The 21,297-nt window shown below is 40.4% G+C and overlaps 1 protein-coding gene across 1 annotated transcript in view; it reads left to right on the top strand.

The window, feature by feature from the left end:
* The first annotated feature begins 3,222 nt into the window (after positions 1-3,222).
* Positions 3,223-21,297, top strand: part of arid5b (AT-rich interaction domain 5B) — a 154,560-nt gene continuing 136,485 nt past the window's right edge. Inside the window, exons 1-3 of the mRNA XM_055647199.1 lie at positions 3,223-3,641; positions 3,966-4,220; positions 15,678-15,912. Of these exons, the coding sequence (XP_055503174.1) occupies positions 3,621-3,641; positions 3,966-4,220; positions 15,678-15,912 (511 nt within the window). The 5' untranslated portion in view covers positions 3,223-3,620. The remainder of the gene's footprint in view (positions 3,642-3,965; positions 4,221-15,677; positions 15,913-21,297) is intronic.

Here is a 21,297-nt window from a genome sequence, read left to right as displayed (position 1 = left end):
CCCTGCCAAAGTATCGCGCACCAACCACCAACCTGGACACACAGCAGCAGAGCCACTGTCGTGCCGCTGCCGATCGGAACGCCTGTTGATGTTTAGTAGAGAGTAGAGTGTTTAATTTGTTCATGATATATGTATTTTTATTTCTATTTATTTTTTACTGCACACTGAATGGACACTGGTTGAGCAACGTTTTTTTGTTTCCTCTGGGTATGTGAGTACTCAGGAAAATGACAATAAAGATATACTATACTATACTATACTAATTGGCTTCTGTAAAATTGCCCCTGTATGTAGGGAGAGGATGTGAAAGTGGGATAACATAGAAAGAAGTTTTGTTGTCAGGTGGTCGATGGTTGGCATGGACTTGGAGGGACAAAGGATCTGTTTCCATGCCGTATCTCTAAACTACATGGAGTAACTCAGCGGGTCAGCCAGCATCTCTTAGTGAACATGGATAGGTGATGTTGACAAGGCTTTTTGTAAGGTGTCACCAGAGAAAAATACCAGTTGGTAAATGAACAAGATATAAAGTGCTGGAGGAACTCACCGGGTCATATTATTTTGATGGTTGTTGCGGACTCGTTGGGCCAAAGGGGTTTGTTTCCATGCCGTATTCTCAATCAATCTAAACACTATTAAACCCATTGTTAGACCAGAAGACACAATAGACTGCAGATGCTAGAATCTTGAGGAAATATACAAAGTTTATAAAAAAAGCGGGTCAGGCAGCATCTGTGGACAACGACATCATCTGCCCATTTTCTCCACAGATGCTGCCCGACCCGCCGTGTTCTTCCAGCACTTTGTTCTTTGTCCATTGCTGGCCTGGTTCCAGAACTACCCTTTTCCCATTCTAAAGGTTTGCGTAAGCAGTTTTAATGTTAAACGCTGACTAGGCAGGAATAATATTGGTGAAAAGAGATGGGTTGCAAGTGTAAGGTTTCTCAATATTTTAATGACATATAATAAACTAAATGCGCAATGAAATATAAACAGTGTAACAAAGTATTGTGAAATAAATAACATCATGTTATACACCACGCCCACAGAGAGCGCCGAGTCCATTGTTAATTCTGCTTTGCACATCACAGGTCACGAGGGCACTTTCTAATTGTTTGCACATTGCTAATAATACGTATCTTTTGAAGTTTGAACAGAATAAGAATTCAAATTGCGGGTAAATTCTGCGCCAGATGACTACCGAGTGGCATCACGTGTTGCAATCGCACACCAAACGCTCAAGTCAACTAAAAATAGTCAGCACACAACTAACTATCTTGTTTATTTAATGTAATTTCCAAAGATCCGGTAATTGGTTCGTTGTCGAGTGATATTGACCGTGACTTGTTTTCGTTTGAGCAATTTTTATATTTAAATATTTTAAATGTCGCTATTTTTATTTTTATTCCGAGCATTTTTAAAACTCCCCCCACCCCGGGGATGCCTGGTAGCTTGTACAGTAGGAGCTGTAAAAATTGTAACTATTTTACTTTCGCTCTAAGTCCACGAAATCCGTTTACTGCAAATTTAAATTCCTTTTTTACAACGCCAGATCGCATTTTCAATTTTGACTATTTGGGTAAATGTGGCAAATTTCTTGGGGCATTTTTTCATGGTATTTTTAGAAATGTTTGTGTGGATATTTGAAATTGGATACTTCTTACTGAGTTTAAATAAACTTCTCATTACCGCCCCCTTACTGTTTAAACTCGCCCAGAATGGATCCCATCTCTGCACCGAGTTGTGATTATGACTGTAAAAGAGGAGAAATAGGTTTGTGCAAGTCCAGAATACTGGAAAATTCCCCGCCCACTAAAAAAAAAAGCTTATGCACAAGTTTGAAGGTCATCGCGTATATTGTTGTTCCACGAAACATCATTCAAATAACCCAGGAGTTGTTTTCTCCCTCTAGATGGAGCACGAAAGAAACATGGAATTAAATAATCAGTTGCGGTGTAGGCTTGCGAGAAAATGCATGATAGCGAAAGCTTCCCGTTCGGACCGTATTACTGTGTTAGAAATAACACACGGCTTTCGCGGTACAGAAATTGACTGCAACATCAACGTGCTATTTACGCTGCAGGCGCCGAGATGTTTTACTGCAGTTATCGTACGAAACCGCAAATATAGTGGACGCGTCTTCTACCTCGCGTAGAATCATCATTGGACCCCCCCCCCCCCCTCCCCTCCTTGTTTTCTGCAACTTGCAATAACTGCAGAGAAAAAAATGAAAACGTTTAATTATTAACCGAATTCTGCATCGAATCTCAGTTACGCAAATCCAATGTGTGCTGCAGACTGTCAAGAGTGGTGAATATGAAAAGCAACCGGTGAGACAGGCAAAGGGCAGCAGATTCTGCTTGACATTGACACCCGAGACTAACTTTTCAGGTTACATGCACTCTAGCATCAGTGCCGCCACAAGTCATTAAAATTAACCCCTGCACTCTAACAGCGGTAGAATCCGGAAACATGCCATGCAATATTTGTATTTCAGTCTCAGTACCATCCGGAACCATGTTTTATCCACCCCAGAACAAGCTATGCCAGCATGGCCTAGGTGGGCCGAAGGGCCTTGTTTCTGAGCCGGGCAGCTCTGTGACTATAAACCATATGCGCCCGAACAGAAACATTGCGTGTAATAAATATATGCACCCCAACCAATATCTGCAGCCATCCATGCATTCTTCCCAGCTCTGGCATCTATGTTACTCAAAATATGCACCTGAGCATAGGTAACAAGCAGGGGACCGTGATGTTATGCAGTGCAGAGCTGTCAATGAGTGGCAACGCTCCAGACACCCGCCAGCTTCGCCTGTTTGCATTTTTTTAATCAATTAATTGCAAAAAAAACTGTTCAGGGGGAAATGAGAGGGGATGCTCGTCCTCGCCGTGATTCCCCCCGTAGGGGGGGGGGGGGGTGCAGAAATGCGCGCGGCCCGTGCACGTGCAATAGAATTTGCTCCCTTGTCAATTGATTGAAGTTTACATTCTCTGTGTGCGCAGCCCGTGCACTCTCTCCCTCTCTGTGCCCGGGGCGCGCTCCCGCGTGAGTGAAGCGCGTCCGCGACGCCCGGGCGGGCGCGCGCTCCCGGGACCCGCTGCAGGAAATCTTCTGCCTCTCTCACACACACACGCTGACGTCATGCCGCAGGTCCTGGCAGGGCGGTAGAGGCCGGTGTTGACAAAAACCGCGGCGAAAAATGAACCCCCGCCTCCGACCCGCCGGCAACCGGGCCAGGGGTGATCCGGGCAGCCGCCCCCTCCCGCCCGTCGCCCCGGCTGCATTTCTACCCGCGCCGGGGGCCGCAAGCATCGCAATTCGGCGCGCCTCGGGGTTGCCAAGGCAGACTTACAGATCACTTTGCAGAAGAAAAACAATAGGACTTTCAGGCGTTTGGTGCAGTTTGGGGAGGAGGTATCAAAACTTGGGGGGAGGGGCGATAATTGGGTGCAGACTGCGATCATATTGGATGTGTCTGGGGGAAGAGAAATGAATTTCATATTGCACCATCTCTGCACTTTCCTACGAAATATTCTTGGAGCTGCCAGGACCTCGCACATTCATTCAAGCCAACTTTGGAGGAGAATGTAGACTTCAATCAATTGAGAAGGGCGATATGGAGACGGACTCAATCAAGGTATTAAACTGCTTTCTGCTATTATTCTCACACTGCCCTCCAAACCCTTCCACCGTCTGCACCCTTCCCTCTCCCTGACTTTCAATTGACTTGTGGATGAGGCATAAAAGTTTTAAAATATATATATATTTATATATATATATATTTTAAAAAGCTGACCTAAATCTCTTCAGAAATTGTTCCAAACACATTTTGATTGTTTTTTTTTAAAATCCCTTCCCAGTCAAAATTTCCCCCAACGTTTCACTTTTTGTTTTGTTTTGGGGAAAAAAAAACAATATATTTATTAATAGTGTTTGTGTATGTTTTTATTTCCCCCCGCAGTGGGTCGGCTCTCCGTGCGGTTTACACGGAGCCTACATTTTCTACAAAGCTTTCAAATTCAGTCTTGAAGGCAGACCAAGAATCCTCTCCCTCGGAGACTTTTTCTTTGTAAGATGTAAGCCAGGAGCTCCGATTTGCATAGCAGAACTCCAGCTGTTGTGGGAAGAGAGAAACAACAAGCAACTTTTGTCGAGTTCCAAACTCTACTTTCTCCCCGAAGATATACCCGAAGGAAGGTCGATCGGCCACGGAGAGGTGATGACCCCCCCACTTTCTTGTTTGATTCACTTTTAATGGACTATGTAATGTTTTTTTTTCTCTCTCGTTGCTATAATTATGAAATATGGGCTGTACACTTTGCCGTGTATATTGCATATGCTGGACATGAACTTTATAGCGAATAAGTACATTCATAGAATGCGTTTGTATAGTGTAAAGCGAAAAGGAATTGATATTTGCACCCTCCCCCTGTAGCTCGGTTGGGTAATGTTCAGCTATTTGTCTTGGGCATGAGGGGGGGGCTGAAACTATGTGATTAAAAATATTTAGCATGGACTAAAGGGCGGAAATTACGAAACGGGGTGAGATCAAAGCTATTATATGAAGGCGTGTAAGCGAGTGAAAAGGGACAGGTACAACAATACAGTGAAAGGCCAGCTCTGTGTCTCGCTATTTGTGCACAAGAGATGTGATGCGCCGAGTCTTTTTTTCAAGATTGTCAACATGTGATGTGTTTTTACAGTGTGTAGTGAAAACGGGTCCTTTTCCATGTAAACATCCAAACAGCACATTCAGATGAGAGAGAAAAAAAAATATCTAGCGTGCCAAGGAAACAAGCCTCTCAATTTTCCATGCTATGACGCAAATCTTTAAATAACTTTTTTTTAATTAAAAACTGAAATCTGACTCAGTTTACCATATAAATACATTAGAAGGACAGTGCGGGACTGGATTGGTCTGCGCGCCGTTTGTACTCTGTAATTTAGTAGTGATGTGTGTGAAAATCGATGATAAACAGTTACGCATTGGAAGTGCTGGTTTAACGTGACGTGTAAATAGTCCAGCGTTTAAACTGCATTTTTACAGTATCCTGATAGGGGCGAGAGAGTATAGATTGGAAACACTACAGGCGACTAGTTGTGCTAGTGAAAACAGCTCTTGTCTGCACGTCGAAGTTAATTGTGCATTCTGAAAGACTGGCGTGTCAAATTACCTTTTCATATCTTGCAACAGGTTTAGAAGCAGTTAATCCCTCGTATTGTTTTTTAGTGTTCCCTTTTCCGAATACATTAGTAAAAAAGACCCAACTGAGCTGCTACTGTTACTATCCAATCCAGTTAAAATTCGACCTGTTTACCTGCTTAGTTTCTCTTTCCAGATCGATAATTACTAAATTCATTGTTGCCAGTTGAAAAAAACTAGTGAAAACACTTAGTGACCTTTCTCCAGAGTTCTGTTACCCCTCCCCCTGTCTAAATTTTCCTGTGCAGCTGTCTCTCTCCAACCACCCCCCTTCTTTATTATTTGCTTTTGAAATTTATTACTTGACGCGGTTTAGTGATCGGGGGAAAAAAAGAATAAAATAAATAACGAAACAGAGATCCGTGGCACTTCAGGCTAAATCCGCCCCCTCCTCCAGAACATGTTAAGCAGCTGAAAGCGATTAGCTTATTATGCAGGGTGGAATATCTGCAAATGCCACAATTTAATAGCATGCCATTTGCATCTTGGGGGCTGAATGCAGCAACGCGGGACTCGTCATTGTTTTCTCAATGCGAACCTGCTGGTTGATAATTTTTGTTTATTCAGCTAGATTGTAGGAAGTCGTATTATGATTTTACATGCATTGGAAGCGATGCACAGCTGTTTTCACATGAACTTGTGTGTGTTTGTGTGTATTTCCCTATATATGAATGCACTGTGTGTTTTTAGCATTGCGGTTAAATTGTGCTGATTTGCTATTTCTGATATCGGAGTCCACGACCAAAGTGCTGTTGTTAATGATTAACTCCCAGTTAATATCGCCCGGAAAACCTCAAAATCGTCTGAGGGAGGGGGGTGGCTGCAAGCTGGAAGTTTGCTCCCACGGACAGGGCTGAAATTGTGCAAATACCTTGTGTGATTCACAATAACACGACGAGGATGGGAGCAGGTTGTAGTTTCCAGATGCTGTCTTACTTCACGGCCGCTGATGTCATTTCCCTTCTGGCCAGAGTTAGTCATTCATTAGCAAAGAGAAACGGAGGCAGGAACAGCAACAAGCGCGCACTCACACTGATCCCTAATCCTTGGCAAAGTGCCCAGAGAAACTTACACCAAGCTCCAGCGAGCTCAATACGAGACTCCCATTAATATGTGAACGCAGTTGTCACATATTAATAGGTGTGTTGTGTACATACAGTTCTCGTCAGCATTAATGGTTATCTATCTCTCGCATTGTATCATCCTCTTTTATATTACACCAGCTTTCAGCTCGCTGAATGGGAATTACGAGCTAATTAACCCATCATTGTCATATTGATTTCTAAATTTAGAACCCCCCTCCCCTCCGAAATCGATAATTCCTCATTTTTAAGAAATCTTAATTTTCAAAGATATCACTTGCCAAATGTTTGTGAACTTGGTGCTATGACACCGTGACCTTTTTTTATCCAATGTCAAAAATAGATGGATTCCCATAAAACACTTGGACTGCATTGGAATGAAAATGATTTACGGGAATGCTGACGTATTTCAAAAATAAATAGAGTCTAATGGCATGGAAGCAGGCCCTTCGGCCCGACTCGTCCATGCCAACCAAGATACCCCATGTGAGATAGTCCCATTTGGGCCATATCCCTCTAAACCGTTTCCGTCTCTGTATCATTCCAAATGTCTCTTAAATGTTTGAACTGTGTATCTCATTTGCTGAGCAACCGGTATAAATTAGATTGTACATACATACTTTGCTTGTGCACACAATATAATGTATGTCCACACAAAAGCATATGCTGTTGTATGTTGTACACTATATACACAAGTATTTGGGTATGCATGTTGTGGTTTTTATGCTACAATTACAATAGCAAAAGTACACCAATTTTACACCCAGCTTCGTGATATCGCAAACTAGAGGGAATATGGGAAAGATGCCATTGAGCTGGGAAAAGTGCGGAAAAGATTGATGAGGAAGTTACTGGCAGAGGTTGGTCAGGCTAGAACTTTATTGCTTGGAGTGCAAGAGGATGAGGTCTGAACTTATTGTGACGTATATAATCATGAGGGATGAACGCACAGTAATTTTTCCCAGGGAAGGAGAATCAAGACCCAGAGGGCATATGTTTAAGGTGAGGTGGGGGTTTATTAGGAATCTGAGGGGCAATGTTTTCTTCACACCGAGTGGCACTTATGTGGTGCAAACTGCTAGAGATTGAGGCAGGTACAGTGACACAATTTAAAAGACATTTAGACCGGGACATGGACATGAAAGATTTTGTGGGATATGGGTCAAATGTGTGCAGGTGGGATTAGCGTAGATTGGTATCTGGGTCAGCATGGACTAATTGGGCCGAAGGGTCTGTTTTCATGCTGTACGACTGCATGGCTCTCTCTGAACATTTTGATTCTTTGTAGAGTTTAACTTTCTCAGTCACGGTTTGAAGGCAACACATCAATGCAAATTGAACTTGGGAAGCAAAGGACAATCAATGACGAATAGGTCGGAGTTTGGAATCTACAAGATGTGGCCTCACAAATAAAGATGACGTAAGAAGGAGAAAGAGTGGGATGAATTTGTGAAATCAAGCTATTCATAAGAACCAACCGGGCAGCGAATAAAGATGTTTCGACCGAGCAGACCAGACGAGAGGATATTGGTTGGTTCAAAGGGGAAAAGATTTAATAGGAATCCAAGGGGGTCACCTTTTCACACAAAGGGTGGTGGGTGAAGGGAACAAGCTGCCATAGGAGGGAGTTGAGGCTGGGACTATCCAACGTTTAAGAAATAGTTCGACAATAGGTATATGTGCAAGAAGGAACTGCAGATGCTGGTTTAAACCGAACATAGACACAAAATGCTGGAGTAACTCAGCGGGACAGGCAACATCCTTCTCTCCAGAGATGCTACCTGTCCCGCTGAGTTACTCCAGCATGTTGCGTTCTACAGACAGGTACAGTGCCCTCCATAATGTTTGGGACAAAGACCCATCATTTATTTATTTGCTTCTGTACTCCGTAATTTTAGATTTGTAACAGAAAAAAATCACATGTGGTTAAAGTGCACATTGTCATATTTTATAAAAGGTTATTTTTATACATTTTGGTTTCACCATGTAGAAACTATAGCTGCGTTTATACATAGTCTCCCTCCCCCCCCCCCCCCCCCATTTAAGGGCACCATAATGTTTGGGACACATGGCTTCACAGGTGTTTGTAATTGCTCAAGTGTGTTTAAATGCCTCCTTAATGCAGGTATAAGAGAGCTTTCAGCCTTTCCCCCAGTCTTTCCATCACCTTTGGAAACCTTTATTGCTATTTATCAACATGAGGACCAAAGTTGTGCCAATGAAAGTCAAATAAACCAGACTGAGAAACAAGAATAAAACTGTTAGAGACATCAGCCAAACATTAGGCTTAACAAAATCAACTGTTTTGAACATCATTAAGAAGAAAGAGAGCACTGGTGAGCTTACTAATCGCAAGGGGACTGGCTGGCCTAGGAAGACCTCTACAGCTGATGACAGAAGAATTCTCTCTATAATAAAGAAAAATCCCCAAACACCTGTACGACACACTCTTCAGGAGTCAGGTGTGGATTTGTCAATGACCACTCTCCGCAGAAGACTTCATGAACAGAAATACTGCAAGATGCAAACCACTGGCTAGCTGCAAAAAATAGGATGGCCAGGTTACAGTTTTCTACATGGTGAAACCAAAATGTATAAAAATGGCCTTTATTAAAATCTGAGAATATGCACTTCAACCAAATGTGATTTTTTTTTTTTTTTCTCTATTACAAATCTCAATTTGTGGAGTACGGAGGCAAATAAATAAATGATCGGTCTTTGTCCCAAATACTATGGAGGGCATTGTATATGGATAGGATATTTCCATATGGATTTCAAGAAAGAGTTAGATTTAGCGCTTGAGGATAAGGGAATCAAGTGATATGGGGGAAAAAAACAGAATGGAGTACTGATTTTGGATGATCAACCATGATCATATTGAACGGCTCGAAGAGCCGAATGGCATCACCTATTTACTATGTTTCTATGATGGGTTTGGAGGGATATGGACCGAACACGGACAGGTGGGACTAGTGTAGCTGGAGCAAGTTGGACCGAAGACCTGTTTCCACGCTGTATCACCCGATGACTCTCTAGAGGCGAATATTGTTATAACCTGGAATGGATGGCCTGAAAAGCTGAAACAGAAGCTGATTCAGTAGGAGGTTTGTCAAGGAAATCAGATGCGTACTTAGTAAAGCAACAAAAAGAGTGGATTATTGAGAAAGAGAAAGGCAACATGAGATTATATAGAAAGCTTTGAAAGAGCTGGTACAGGCATTGGGGGATGAATGGCCTCCTACGCAGTAAGATTTGCTAATAGATTGCTATTGTATGCTCCTTTTCAGATTTTTTTTAAAGACTTTGTCGCAGAACAATTACCTTCTATTTCAACTCTAATCCACCTTTTTGTTGCTGTGCTGTGAATCATAAGATGCTAATTGTGCCTGCATATTAAATTTGGCATAAATATGCGGCATTAATAATGGCAAACTATTCCAGTAAAGCTGAATAAATTGTAGTTCATCTTCACTGTACAGTATATTAATGTCCTACTCCCCAGAGGGATCAAATAGAATGAATACCATTATGCAAATCTGCAAAATACTCTGCAGTATATTTTTGGCAACAATTTTTTTTCCAAATTTTGCATTTCTTATGTTCACAAGCACTGTTCTGATACTGAGAGCATCATGGGCTTTTTCATTTAATGTGCCAATTATTTGAATAATGTCATCTGTTTTGAATATAGTAATAGGAAAACAGCAATATCCTTTTCCCCCCCCAAGAGTCACTTGTCTACTTCGAAATTCAAATCCAGCAAGCAGCATTGCCTGCATGGCAAAGCTCATTTTAAAGTGGGTCAGTCACTGAAGGCAGTAACTAAAGATATGTTTAAACAATTTTTAAAATATAATATCGGAGGGGAAATAATGACATAAATTTAAACTGGAGAGCAAGATCGTAATATTTTATGACTATAAGTTGGTCTGGTGGAAGGATTGTGGAACATAAATACCTTGGAATGAAATTTAACATTTGTTAAAAAATACTTTCCTAACTCCATTGCTGACACGGGTAATTTAAAGAGCTCTTAAAAGCTTGCTTTCAGAGAGAAAAAAAATTATTGTTCAGGGTGTTTGGTGGGGTGGTTGCAGGGTGGATGAGGGGAAATAAAACGATGGTGCCAAGCATCTGACTTCTTTAAATTAGGTCCCAGTTACCAAATACTCTTAAGTTATTCTGCCCTCTAATAATGCCGTGAATTCAATAGTAAGGCTCTAATTACTTGTTGAAGTCCTCTGCCGCCTTTAACAGTGAAATGACTGGGCTCCAATGGTTACACAATGTTCTTTTAAGAGTACAACATTTTATATAATCTGTTCAAAAATTTCTTTCTGGCAACAATTCAGCCAGGATTCTGGCAGGTTTCCAAAGGTTTGTGCGCAAAGGTGCAAGGATTATGTAGGTAGGCAGTGCGAGATTCTTATCTTACAGTTTTTAATTCCTTGTAAAATGGAAATAGCAGGATACAATGCTGGTGCTGCATTGATGAGTGGTTTTAGATGAGGCAGCATTATCAGCCCCGAATTGCTGAGCTGATGAAAATAGGTCATAAACAAGGATTTGCATGACACAAATACCAAGGATAAAAATGAATATGAAAATCAAAATCTGCAGACGCCTGGAATCTGAACTGAAAACAGAACATGCTAGAAAAGACATGGCAAGACATGCAGCAACTGTGGAAAGATAAATAATTTGGGGGAATCAGATCTGAGGAACACCATCAGTACAGCATATGTTTAAATTACCATCAATTTAGGAATCTCATAATCCTATTGCGCCTGCCTTTTGTAGCCTTGGGCTAGAGGTTTACATAGAAACATAGAAAATAGGTGCAGGAGGAGGCCATTCGGCCCTTCGAGCCAGCACTGCCATTCATTGTGATCATGGCTGATCGTCCTCAATCAAAAATCCGTGCCTGCTTTTTCCCCATATCCCTTGATTCCATTAGCCCCTAGAGCTCTATCTAGCTCTCTCTTAAATCCATCCAGTGATTTGGCCTCCACTGCCCTCTGTGGCAGGGAATTCCATAAATTCACAACTCTCTGGGTGAAAAAGTTTTTTCTCACTTCAGTCTTAATTGGCCTCCCCTTTATTCTAAGACTGTGGCCCCTGGTTCTGGACTCACCCAACATTGGGAACATTTTTCCTGCATCTAGCTTGTCTAGTCCTTTTATAATTTTATATGTCTCTATAAGATTCTCCCCTCATCATTCTAAACTCCAGTGAATACAAGCCTAGTCTTTTCAATCTTTCCTCATATGACAGTCCCACCATCTCAGGGATCAACCTCGTTTGGGAAAGGCTGGAGTAGAAATCCTAAATAAGAAATGCCAAGATCTGTTAGCACCTGCAAATCAGGAGAGGTAAAGCTACTGAAGATATATTTATGTATCTGCCCTGGAGTTTACTGATCATTCTACCAAGAGTTACTTTCAGACTGCTCCATTCACTAACACTTCCAGTTATGGCTGAAGTGTACGTACCTGCACAGAGAATAGCTCTGACAAGTCTTTATAGGCTGTAAGGCTATCAGGTTCTCATCATTTGAGCAGTCATGGTCGCCATGTAAAAGACCAAGGTGGTAAGTTCACAGAAACAGTACAACTGTGTAAAATTAAATACTCCCAAATAATATCAGTCTGAGGAAGGTTGCCGACCTGAAACGTTGTCTATCCATGCTCTCCCGAGAAGCTGCCTGACCCGCTGAGCTTTTTGGGCATTCACCAATGACATTCGTTCTGGTACATCAGGTGAAAGAGCTGGTGCAGAGTGGGTGCTGACGTCTCCTTTGGTAGAATAGTGCAGAAGGATTAATTGGGTCGGAAGGAACTGCAGATGTTGCTTTACACCAAAGATAGACACAAAAAGCTGAAGTAACTCGGAGATGCTGCCTGACCTGCTGAGTTACTCCAGCATTGTGTGTCTATCTTCAGGGTGATTCATTGCCAGCATGGGAAAACAAATGACAGCTTTAGACACTATTTTTTGAAGTGTGATCAAATTATAAGGTGGGCGTTGAAGTAACGGTTTGGATAGTTGAGACCAGTGCTATCCAGAGAGAACGGTGGATTTGAAAGAAAATGGGAACATTAATACATTTTTTAATTTTTGCGCTTTATCTGTTTATACATTTTTAACGTTCTCTTTGTTCTAAACATGACATTTCTCAGAAAACATTGTGCAATCAGGATTAGGACACCAGCAACTTATGATTTGATTGCAGGCCAAATAAATTATTGTGGGAACGAGAGTGCATTTTCAGATCATTCATAAAGTGAGTGATACAATTCAGAGTTCCAAACGCATATGTGTGGTTCATGCTCAATGTAACATTAGTGTTGGAATCTACATGTTAATGTAGATTTATAACATTGAGCTTTTTGCTAATTGAATTTAGAATGTTAATAAAATTGAAAATCTACAGGTTTTTGTTAGAAACATGAATTACTAAATAGCCACTTTACATAAAGGGTTTTCTCATTCCTATAGGCATCATTTCTCATGTTGCGAGGTCAGTAATTCAATAGACAGCAAAGCAGGTGTACTAATCTGTTTTGACCTGAAGAATTCTTTCTTTGACCTCATGAGGCAACAGACTGAAACATTCTCAGCATGACAGATTTTCTTTCTTTTGGTAGCTGTTTTATCAAAGGGTTGAACAGAGCAAACCATACATTAACTAAGATTATTATATGGATGATTGCATACAATTTCATTGCTAACAGTAAGCAACATTTTATTACATAGTTTACTTGTACTTTGTGTCAGTTTCCTGTAACATTACTTACATTATAAATTATGCTAAATAATTACTTTATTGCTTTTTCTAAAGATGAATATTGGAGATTTTCATTAAAAATAGTATGATTCTGTTTGGTGACTTGTAGCTGTCTCCTGGTGTAAGGTCTGTTATATCAAGCAATTACTTCAACATTACAATCTACAGCCACAAATAAATCTCTAGTTTCTATATTTTAGTTTCCATCTTTGTATTTGAGGACTTTATAAATGTTGTGCAAAACCGTTTAAGTCATTATGAGGGGGAGGGGGATGAGATCTTATTTTGGGCACAGGATACCTTTCAGATCGAAGCTTTTACTCTGAGTAATCCTTAAATCGTATCTGGGAAAGCATCTGGAAATTCTGGCATTAAAGCTGATTTGATGAACTTTGGAAAGTGATTGTTTTCACATTCTCATATTACAGCATTACTGCCTACACAGCTAACAGATGTGCTCATCAAGGCAGTAAGTATAAAAGAGAATTCAAACAAATCACACAACAACAGAAGATTCAAAATGGATCACAAAAGCTGTAAAATGCCTTTGTCTGTTTCCTGCACTTGAGCTTTATTAACCAGATGACATTTTCACAAACTAATGCAGACATCGTTTCATTACCAATATCTGTTTGCGTAGAGCTTTAACATTTTTAGCAGTGAGGGTTTTTCATTTATAGGTGAACATGGTGTAAATTATATTTCATTATTGTTAAAAGATTGTAGATTTTTTGGGGTTGGGGGGGGGGGGGGATGGAAGAATTCGAGGAAGTTGTGAAATTTAAAGTGGATTGGTACAGATCCGTTTATGCACTTTTGTTTGTGGTGGTTGCACACACAAACATTATGGTTAAAATAAATGTGATTGGTTATGTCAATGGCAAATGCAAATAATGGGTATGTTCCTTTTCAATGGTTTTCTAATTCAGCTTTATAATCATGTAGGCATGTTAGATATTTACTGAAAATGATTTATGCTGCATGAAAGAAAAATAAATAAATTACAAGATTAGGAAGAATCTCACAAGGATTGAATAAAAATAAGAAGGTAGTGCTGAACACTTCGAATCCTTAATTTATTCTGGCACAAAATCTTAAAATGTCTTCAATCATATTATGAATGCAACACTCAAACTACCTGTGCAAACAATTGACATTCAGAGTGCGCAATATCAATTGCACTAATAAATCTTTACATAAGTGTTGACATCAATTTTTTTTCTTCTGAAGTCAGTCAGTAGAATTTTGTCCCACTCATGATATTTTCAAATAATGCACAGAATATTAATTTTGAATTGGTGACACAAGAATTGGCAGATGCTGGAATCTTGAACAAAGCACTAAGTACTGGAGGAACTCAATAGGTCAGGCAGCATCTGTGGAGGGGGATGGACAGGTGACGTTTCTGGTCGAGACCCTTCTTCAGACTGGGAATATTAATCTATCATTTTCTCTCACCGTTAAATATATTCAGAAAATGGCAAATGCAGATGAAAAGACCTAGCACACATGATCCTGTAGTATTGTGGCACACAGTGGAGATGAAACAATAGTCTATGTTTCAGAGTGATCGGATACTTCTTTATCTCTGCAGTCTACATGCAGAAGCTTTTCAGAGAGACAATTTCAGAGATTAGAAGGAAAGTCACCTGAGCTGCTCTCATAAACTTTTGAATGGTTTATTACAGATTCCTTTTGCAGGCTACCTAGGCATTTTATCAGCTGAATAATAACACAGGAGAGGTGGTGACAAGCAGGCACAGGTTTAACTGAATTGCGATGATAACTAGGGAAAGAAAATGAAAGAACCTTTTTGTTTTAAGAAGTGTAGTAAATTGTCATGATCTGGAATGCATTGCCTCAAAGGGTGGTGGAAATAAATTGAGTAATAACTTCCAAAAGAGAATAAATATGTAGGAAGGAAAAAGTGCGGGACTGTTGGGAAGGAACAGGTCAGTACGACAAATTTTTATTCGGACTAACTTGATGAATGAAATGTACTCCTGTGCAGTTTAATGCTACCTAACGATGCAGTTGTATAGCGATATTATTCAGTCAGCCATAGAATTAATTTAGAATATTAAAATCTTATGTTTGAGATGTGCTTGACTTTTGTAAATGGAAACCCTGATTGTGTGAAATGTAAAAAAAAGAAATGAGGGAGACCTCATTGAAACATACACAATGGTGAAAAGCTTGGATAGAGTGGCTGTGGAGAGGATGTTTCCATTGGTGGGAGAGTCTAGGACTAGAGGTCATAGCCTCAGAATTACAGGGCTTTCTTTGAGGAAGGAGATGAAGAGAGGTTTCTTTAGTCAGAGGGTGGTGAATCTGGAATTCTTTGCCACAGAAGGCTGGGGAGGCAAAGTCAGTGGATATATTTAAGGCAGAGATAGATAGATTATTGATTAGTACGGGTGTCAGAGGTTATGAGGAGAAGGCAGGAGAATGGGGTTTGGAGGGAAAGGTAGATCAGACTTGATCGGCCAAATCCCCTAATTCCGCTCCTATCAGTTATGATCTTATGAAGCTATGGTGCACGATTAATGGTCAGCAAGCTCTTATTGTTCTTTCATTGAATCTTTCTGGTACTCTTTACAGGATGAAGTTGTGGCTGTTTCAGAGAAAGTAGTTGTGAAGCTGGATGACCTGATGAAATGGACGTGCTCGGATTTCAGCACATGGACACGAGGCCTCGGTGCCGTGTCACTGAAACCCTCGACGAGAAAGGAGCTGAGGATCAATGGACAGAGGGAAACCTTGCATCACTACAGACAATGCACTCTCAACAGTGGCCTCAGTTTCAAGGATGTGTTGAAAGAAAAGGCTGACCTTGGTAATGATTTTATTTACATTGTTTTTTAGCTCAAAATTCACATTTGAAATCCCTTTTATTCTTATTTATCTTTTGATTCAATTTTAGCTTCAGTTGATACTGAACAGATGTGTATATTTTCATTGAAGTTGCTTGGTCTGGTGGATTTTAATGGCTTGCAGTTTGGCATTGGTTATTTTCAACTGTTATGACATTTATGATGTTTTTGTGTCATTGATGTTCTTCTTTAGAGTCGCAAGTTTAATGTTATTAGACATGCATGGAAAAATAAATGAGGTCATCCTTTAAAATGCTTGATTTTCCAGTTTTATATAATCAATGGCCAGTATCAAAAATGTTATCCATTTGAATCTGCGACTGCCTGTCCCTCTTTCTCTCGTACCTTTTTGGCCATGATTTTCTGTCATCATCTATCCTTTAGCTTTGCTATGTCAACTGTCACGTGTTATGCAACGTAATGTTCAGCAGGTGTCGACGAGGAGCACAATTCTGGGGTTTCTACCAACTCTTTTGACATCTTGCATTGGGAAGAAAGAATTGAATGAGCATGGTCATATTGTGGATAAACCACTGATGTTTGTCTTCGACCTATTGCTTTGCAGAGTGTCCTGTTTAAAAATAATACTTTTTTTTGGAAAAATACGCCAACACCAACGCTCAAAATGTGGATTTCAAATATGTCGGAAACGGCATATCTTGAAAAAATGCGACTCCTTCTAGCACGTAAAGTAGACCAATTCTTATTGATTTGGTCTCCTTTTATCGACTTCTTACAAGCATATGGTGCAACACAACCATAGAAATAAAATGTTTCAGAATCAGATGACGGGTGGCCAGGAACATTAAATAGGTATATCGCTTTCAATCTCCTTTTTCCTTTTTTTTCTCTACCGTCTCTTTCTCTCTTTCTCTTTCTTTTTCTTCTTTCGGGCTATCTTTCTATTTCATGTACCACTCTATGTCAATCTCTCCTTTTCTATTCTTTTCTTCCTTATTTCTGTTATTATTAAATTAAAAATAGGAAGTTGTATAATGAAATGTAATATGTCAACAAGTATTAGGTACTGTGGTACCATATTATTGTACTTCTAACAAAATAAAATAAAAACATTTTTAAAAAAAAGGCAAATAAAGAAATAAATAGATAAATAAATGAATAGATAATAATAAAAAAAACTAATAATACTTTTTTTGTAATTGATTTGCTTTCCCTGATGGAGATGCAGTTTTAAAGAGGATGATAAAACAATCACATTGTATAATAACCAGGTTTATTATTTAACATTGTTATGTTCTAATAACTTGGAAAGAATGTCGCACTTAAGTTCTTAATGAATTATAGTAAATAGGGAATATATGTATCTAATTCATATTGTGATTCAAGTCTGGTTAGTTGCGCTTTTAAAATAAGTAAATTTTACGTTATTTGTTTTGTTATTTTTATGACTAAAATACAAAGTATTTGACCAATATTTTGTCAATATTGAAGGTTCGCTTTGTTGAAAGGGCATCTTTGTATTTTAGTCATTTGCAGTTTATGAAGTAACTCAAGCCACATACATCAGCTGTAACCCATTCTGATAATGAGCAGAAGTTGAGAGGGATTTAAATGTTTTAGCTGGCTGCAGAAGTCTACATCACTAGCTTGTGGGAAATAAACAATTGGACATTTGAAGCCTGAATGGGCACATCCAAGGCCCAGAGCTTGTAAGGATTTTGTCTCATTTTGCATTTGGAGGGGTACATTTAGCACCCATATTAAAGACACACATATATGTTCATTGGAGAGAGCTGTGTTGTACTCTTACCCTCCTCACCTCCCACCCATTCCAGCCTAAATAATGATCTAACATTGCTGACAATGTTCAAACAATGACTGACCAAAACACATTTAGAATTATTGTTTTCTCGCACTGATGCTGCATTTGCGTGGTCTTGGATCCTTCCAACACCGATCCTCCAACCTTACCCCCCCCCCCCACCCCCCAAGTGCCTCGATCACCCTGACAGCCAAGATGGAGACTCTGTCGCGATAAAGACGAGCAAAAAAAATAAATCTGGTGTGCCGAAAAGGCCCATTTAGAGTAATTGATCAGTTTAGCTTCAGGTTCTGCAACAGCCAATTTAATGCTGGCAGACCAATTTCCCTCCGGGGATGAATAACGTTTTATCGTATCGTATCGTAATGGCTTTTGTGAGTCGGGTTCCATCTTTCAAACTGCAATTCTCTTGAGCTGCCAAACAAGTTGCTGTTTATTTGTTAAATGTACAAATAGCTCTTTGTCTCAGCTGGTTCACGAAGTTCAACTTGTTGTGCTAGCAAAACCTGTTTGAGAATGTATGTTATAGTAAATCAATTTTCAATTGGTGGTGCATGACCAATTTTCAGTGCAGTTTATTGGATATCGGAGAAGTAGATCAAGGAAGTGGTTTTAAGCTTGAGTTTCTTCATTGGTTGGAATTCGTATCATTGTTGGTACATTTATAGTTAAGTCTTTTGAGACTATGGGACGTGTTCATCACAAACAGCATATCTGTAAAAAGCCAATGTATAGATCTCCTTTTCAGTTTTGAACCGCATCTATTGCTATTGATCAAGTGGCATTTTCATGAAGCAAAAAGTCATTTCCTATTTATTTCCTCTTGCCTGCACCCAGGAGAGCTGGGATTTCCAGGAAATTGCTGGCCAGTGAACTTCCCTCAAAAGCCGGAACGTGTTTTGTTGCCGAATTGTGCTTCTCAAAAATAAATATTACGCAAGGACAAGAGCCGCTATTTTCCAATATCCAGCAAAACTGCCTACCACTAGAAAATACTTCCCTCTTGACCTCAGCAGTTGCATGCATTATGGAAGAAACATAGAAAATAGGTGCAGGAGTAGGCCATTCAGCCCTTTGAGCCAGCACCGCCATTCAATATAATCAAGGCTGATCATCCAAAATCAGTGCTCCATTCCTGCTTTCTCCACATATAGCTTAATTCAGTTAGCCCTAAGAGGTATATCTAACTCTCTTGAATACCTTAAAGGAAAGAAAATTTGATTTTTTTAATTTTTTTTTTTTTTTTTTTTTTTTTTTTTTATTAGAAGTACGGTAAATTACAATACTACACAACACATATATCTTAATACATTTTTTGTACCGCTTCATTTTTTTTTGAGCTTTAAGAAAAAGATAGAAGTAAGGCAAGTAAAGAAAGTGCGCAAGAGTCGTGAAGTGCAAGAGTGTTGAGAAAAGAAAGCCCTTAGAAAAGAAGTTAGAGAAGGAAGTAAAGTGAGAAAATAGACCCTAGAAAAGAAAGAAAAAGAAAATAGGAACAATCGCTCTATTATAACATTAAACTCCGCAGAAAGGGGACTACCAACCAAGTCTGTTTTTGTTGTTTTACCTCCCGTTACCAGGTCCTGATACCATTTATTTATTTATTTATTTAAATTACTATTGCACCTCATACTTGTAATAGGTCCAGAAACATAGACCACGTCTTTTGGAATTGGTCTGCTTTACCTGCTAAGAGGAGAAAATTTGATTTCTAATCACGGTTAAGTTCTGCTAAGGGCAGTCAGTCTCTGGTTGATGTCCGGAAAGCAGCTTTATTGCAATAGAGTAATACATAATGAACAAAATTATACTTTTCCCCCCTTTAAAACCAAAGGTTGAATGCAATGACAATAGTTTGGTTGCAGGCAGACCTCCTTGAGGGGGTTCATCCAAGTTAGTCAGCACAACTTTGACAAGGTAGTCGCCAGCATTTTGAAAGTCTGAAGTCTACCAGCCTTTAAGAAGGGCCCCAATCCGGAACGTCACCGACCCATGTTCTCCAGAGATGCTGCCTCACCTGCTGAGTTACTCCAGCACTTTGTGTCGTTTTGTGCAAACCAGCATCTGCAGTTCCTTGTTTCTACATTTTGAAATCCTCTTAGCCCCACTGTCCCGATTCAAGAAATAGGAAATTTATGCCCCTGGCGATTCAAGAAAAAACCTCCGGAAGGTTGTGCACTGCCATTAGCAAACAACAGTTGCACAACCCCGAGGCTTTAGGTTGCGGGTGACTTCATGCACCTGTACTCCCCAAATTCCACCAACATGTATCCTTCCCCACTAGAGTAGACAAGACACCGGACAAAGTCTACACCAATATGGCTGAAGCTTACAAAGCCATCCCCCCTGGTCAGATCACGTTCATTGTTCGCTCCCTAACCCCCACTCATCAGACGGTTTCCAACTGTAAGGCGGTTAAAGTCTGGTCAGAGGAAGCGGACTTCACACTTCAGCAGTGTGGCTGACTGGAAGGCGTTTGCAGCCCAGGACCCTGGACTCTCAGCACATTGATTCCTAGGGATCTGACATAAACTCCACCATCAATAGTGTCACCTCCCTCAAACAGGTGACCATATACGGAATCACCATGGATGAACAGCGAGGTCAGGGCTGAAAGCACGGGAATGTCTACAGAGGTTTGCCGAGCCTACAGGTCATCCAGGGCTAACCTAAGGGGCATCAGGACGGCCAAGCACTGCCATAAGCTCAGATTGAGGAGCATTCAACAACAACTCCGAGACGCATGTGGCAAGGCATCCAGTCACGGAGCAGACCCTCCATCAGCCCCACATCCAGGACGCCTCAATGGCTGATCAACAGATGGGGGACCTGGTGGACTACCTTGTTAGGCGGATGTAACAGGGGCAGCAGAACCTTGGGTGTGGGAAGGCGTGTAGTCCGTAGTCAATGTGCTGTATTGCATCTCGTGCTCGGCTGATGAAGTAAAATACAAGGCTGTAGGGAATGCCATCTCATTCAGTGTAGCTCCAGCAAACTGTGGAAATAATTTGTGCATTGACTCACTGTAATTACTGCGAGACAAGAATACATAGGTTATTTCTATTATAAATGTTAGTGACTACAAATTCAGCCTGCTAAACAACTGCATCGATTACATGTGAAAATTGACGTTTTCCTCGGATTGCTGTCTGCAACTGGATACTGGACTTTCTATCCCAGTCTGTGAGGTTAGACTATCTCTGTACCTATGTTGCTAACACCATCATCAAGTATGCTGCACGGTGTTGGCCTTTATTTACAGGGTTTCATTAGCAGCATGGTGCGCTGACCAGGTGTTAACTCCAAAGACCATATATAATTTGTTTGGATGGCAAGTAAAACACTGTCTCTCGATACGGTATGATTAAAAAAAAAAAGACCAATTCTGATATACCCTATCACGAGTCGCACTTGTGAAGATTGGCTTTTTTCCGCTGAAGTGAATGTACCAGTGGCATACCCCATGCATTATCTGTTTGCGCTACAGCATTACCCGAGAGAACAGAGAATGACACTTATTATTGAATTTGCTATGTCGCTCGTGTTGTTCTCCGACTGTCCAAAG

The sequence above is a fragment of the Leucoraja erinacea genome, chromosome 15 (assembly GCF_028641065.1).
Source record: "Leucoraja erinacea ecotype New England chromosome 15, Leri_hhj_1, whole genome shotgun sequence".
In the NCBI taxonomy this organism is placed as follows: Eukaryota; Metazoa; Chordata; class Chondrichthyes; order Rajiformes; family Rajidae; genus Leucoraja; species Leucoraja erinaceus.
The sequence above is the reverse complement of the archived record's forward strand: the minus strand, read 5'-3'. Positions and strand labels throughout refer to the sequence as shown.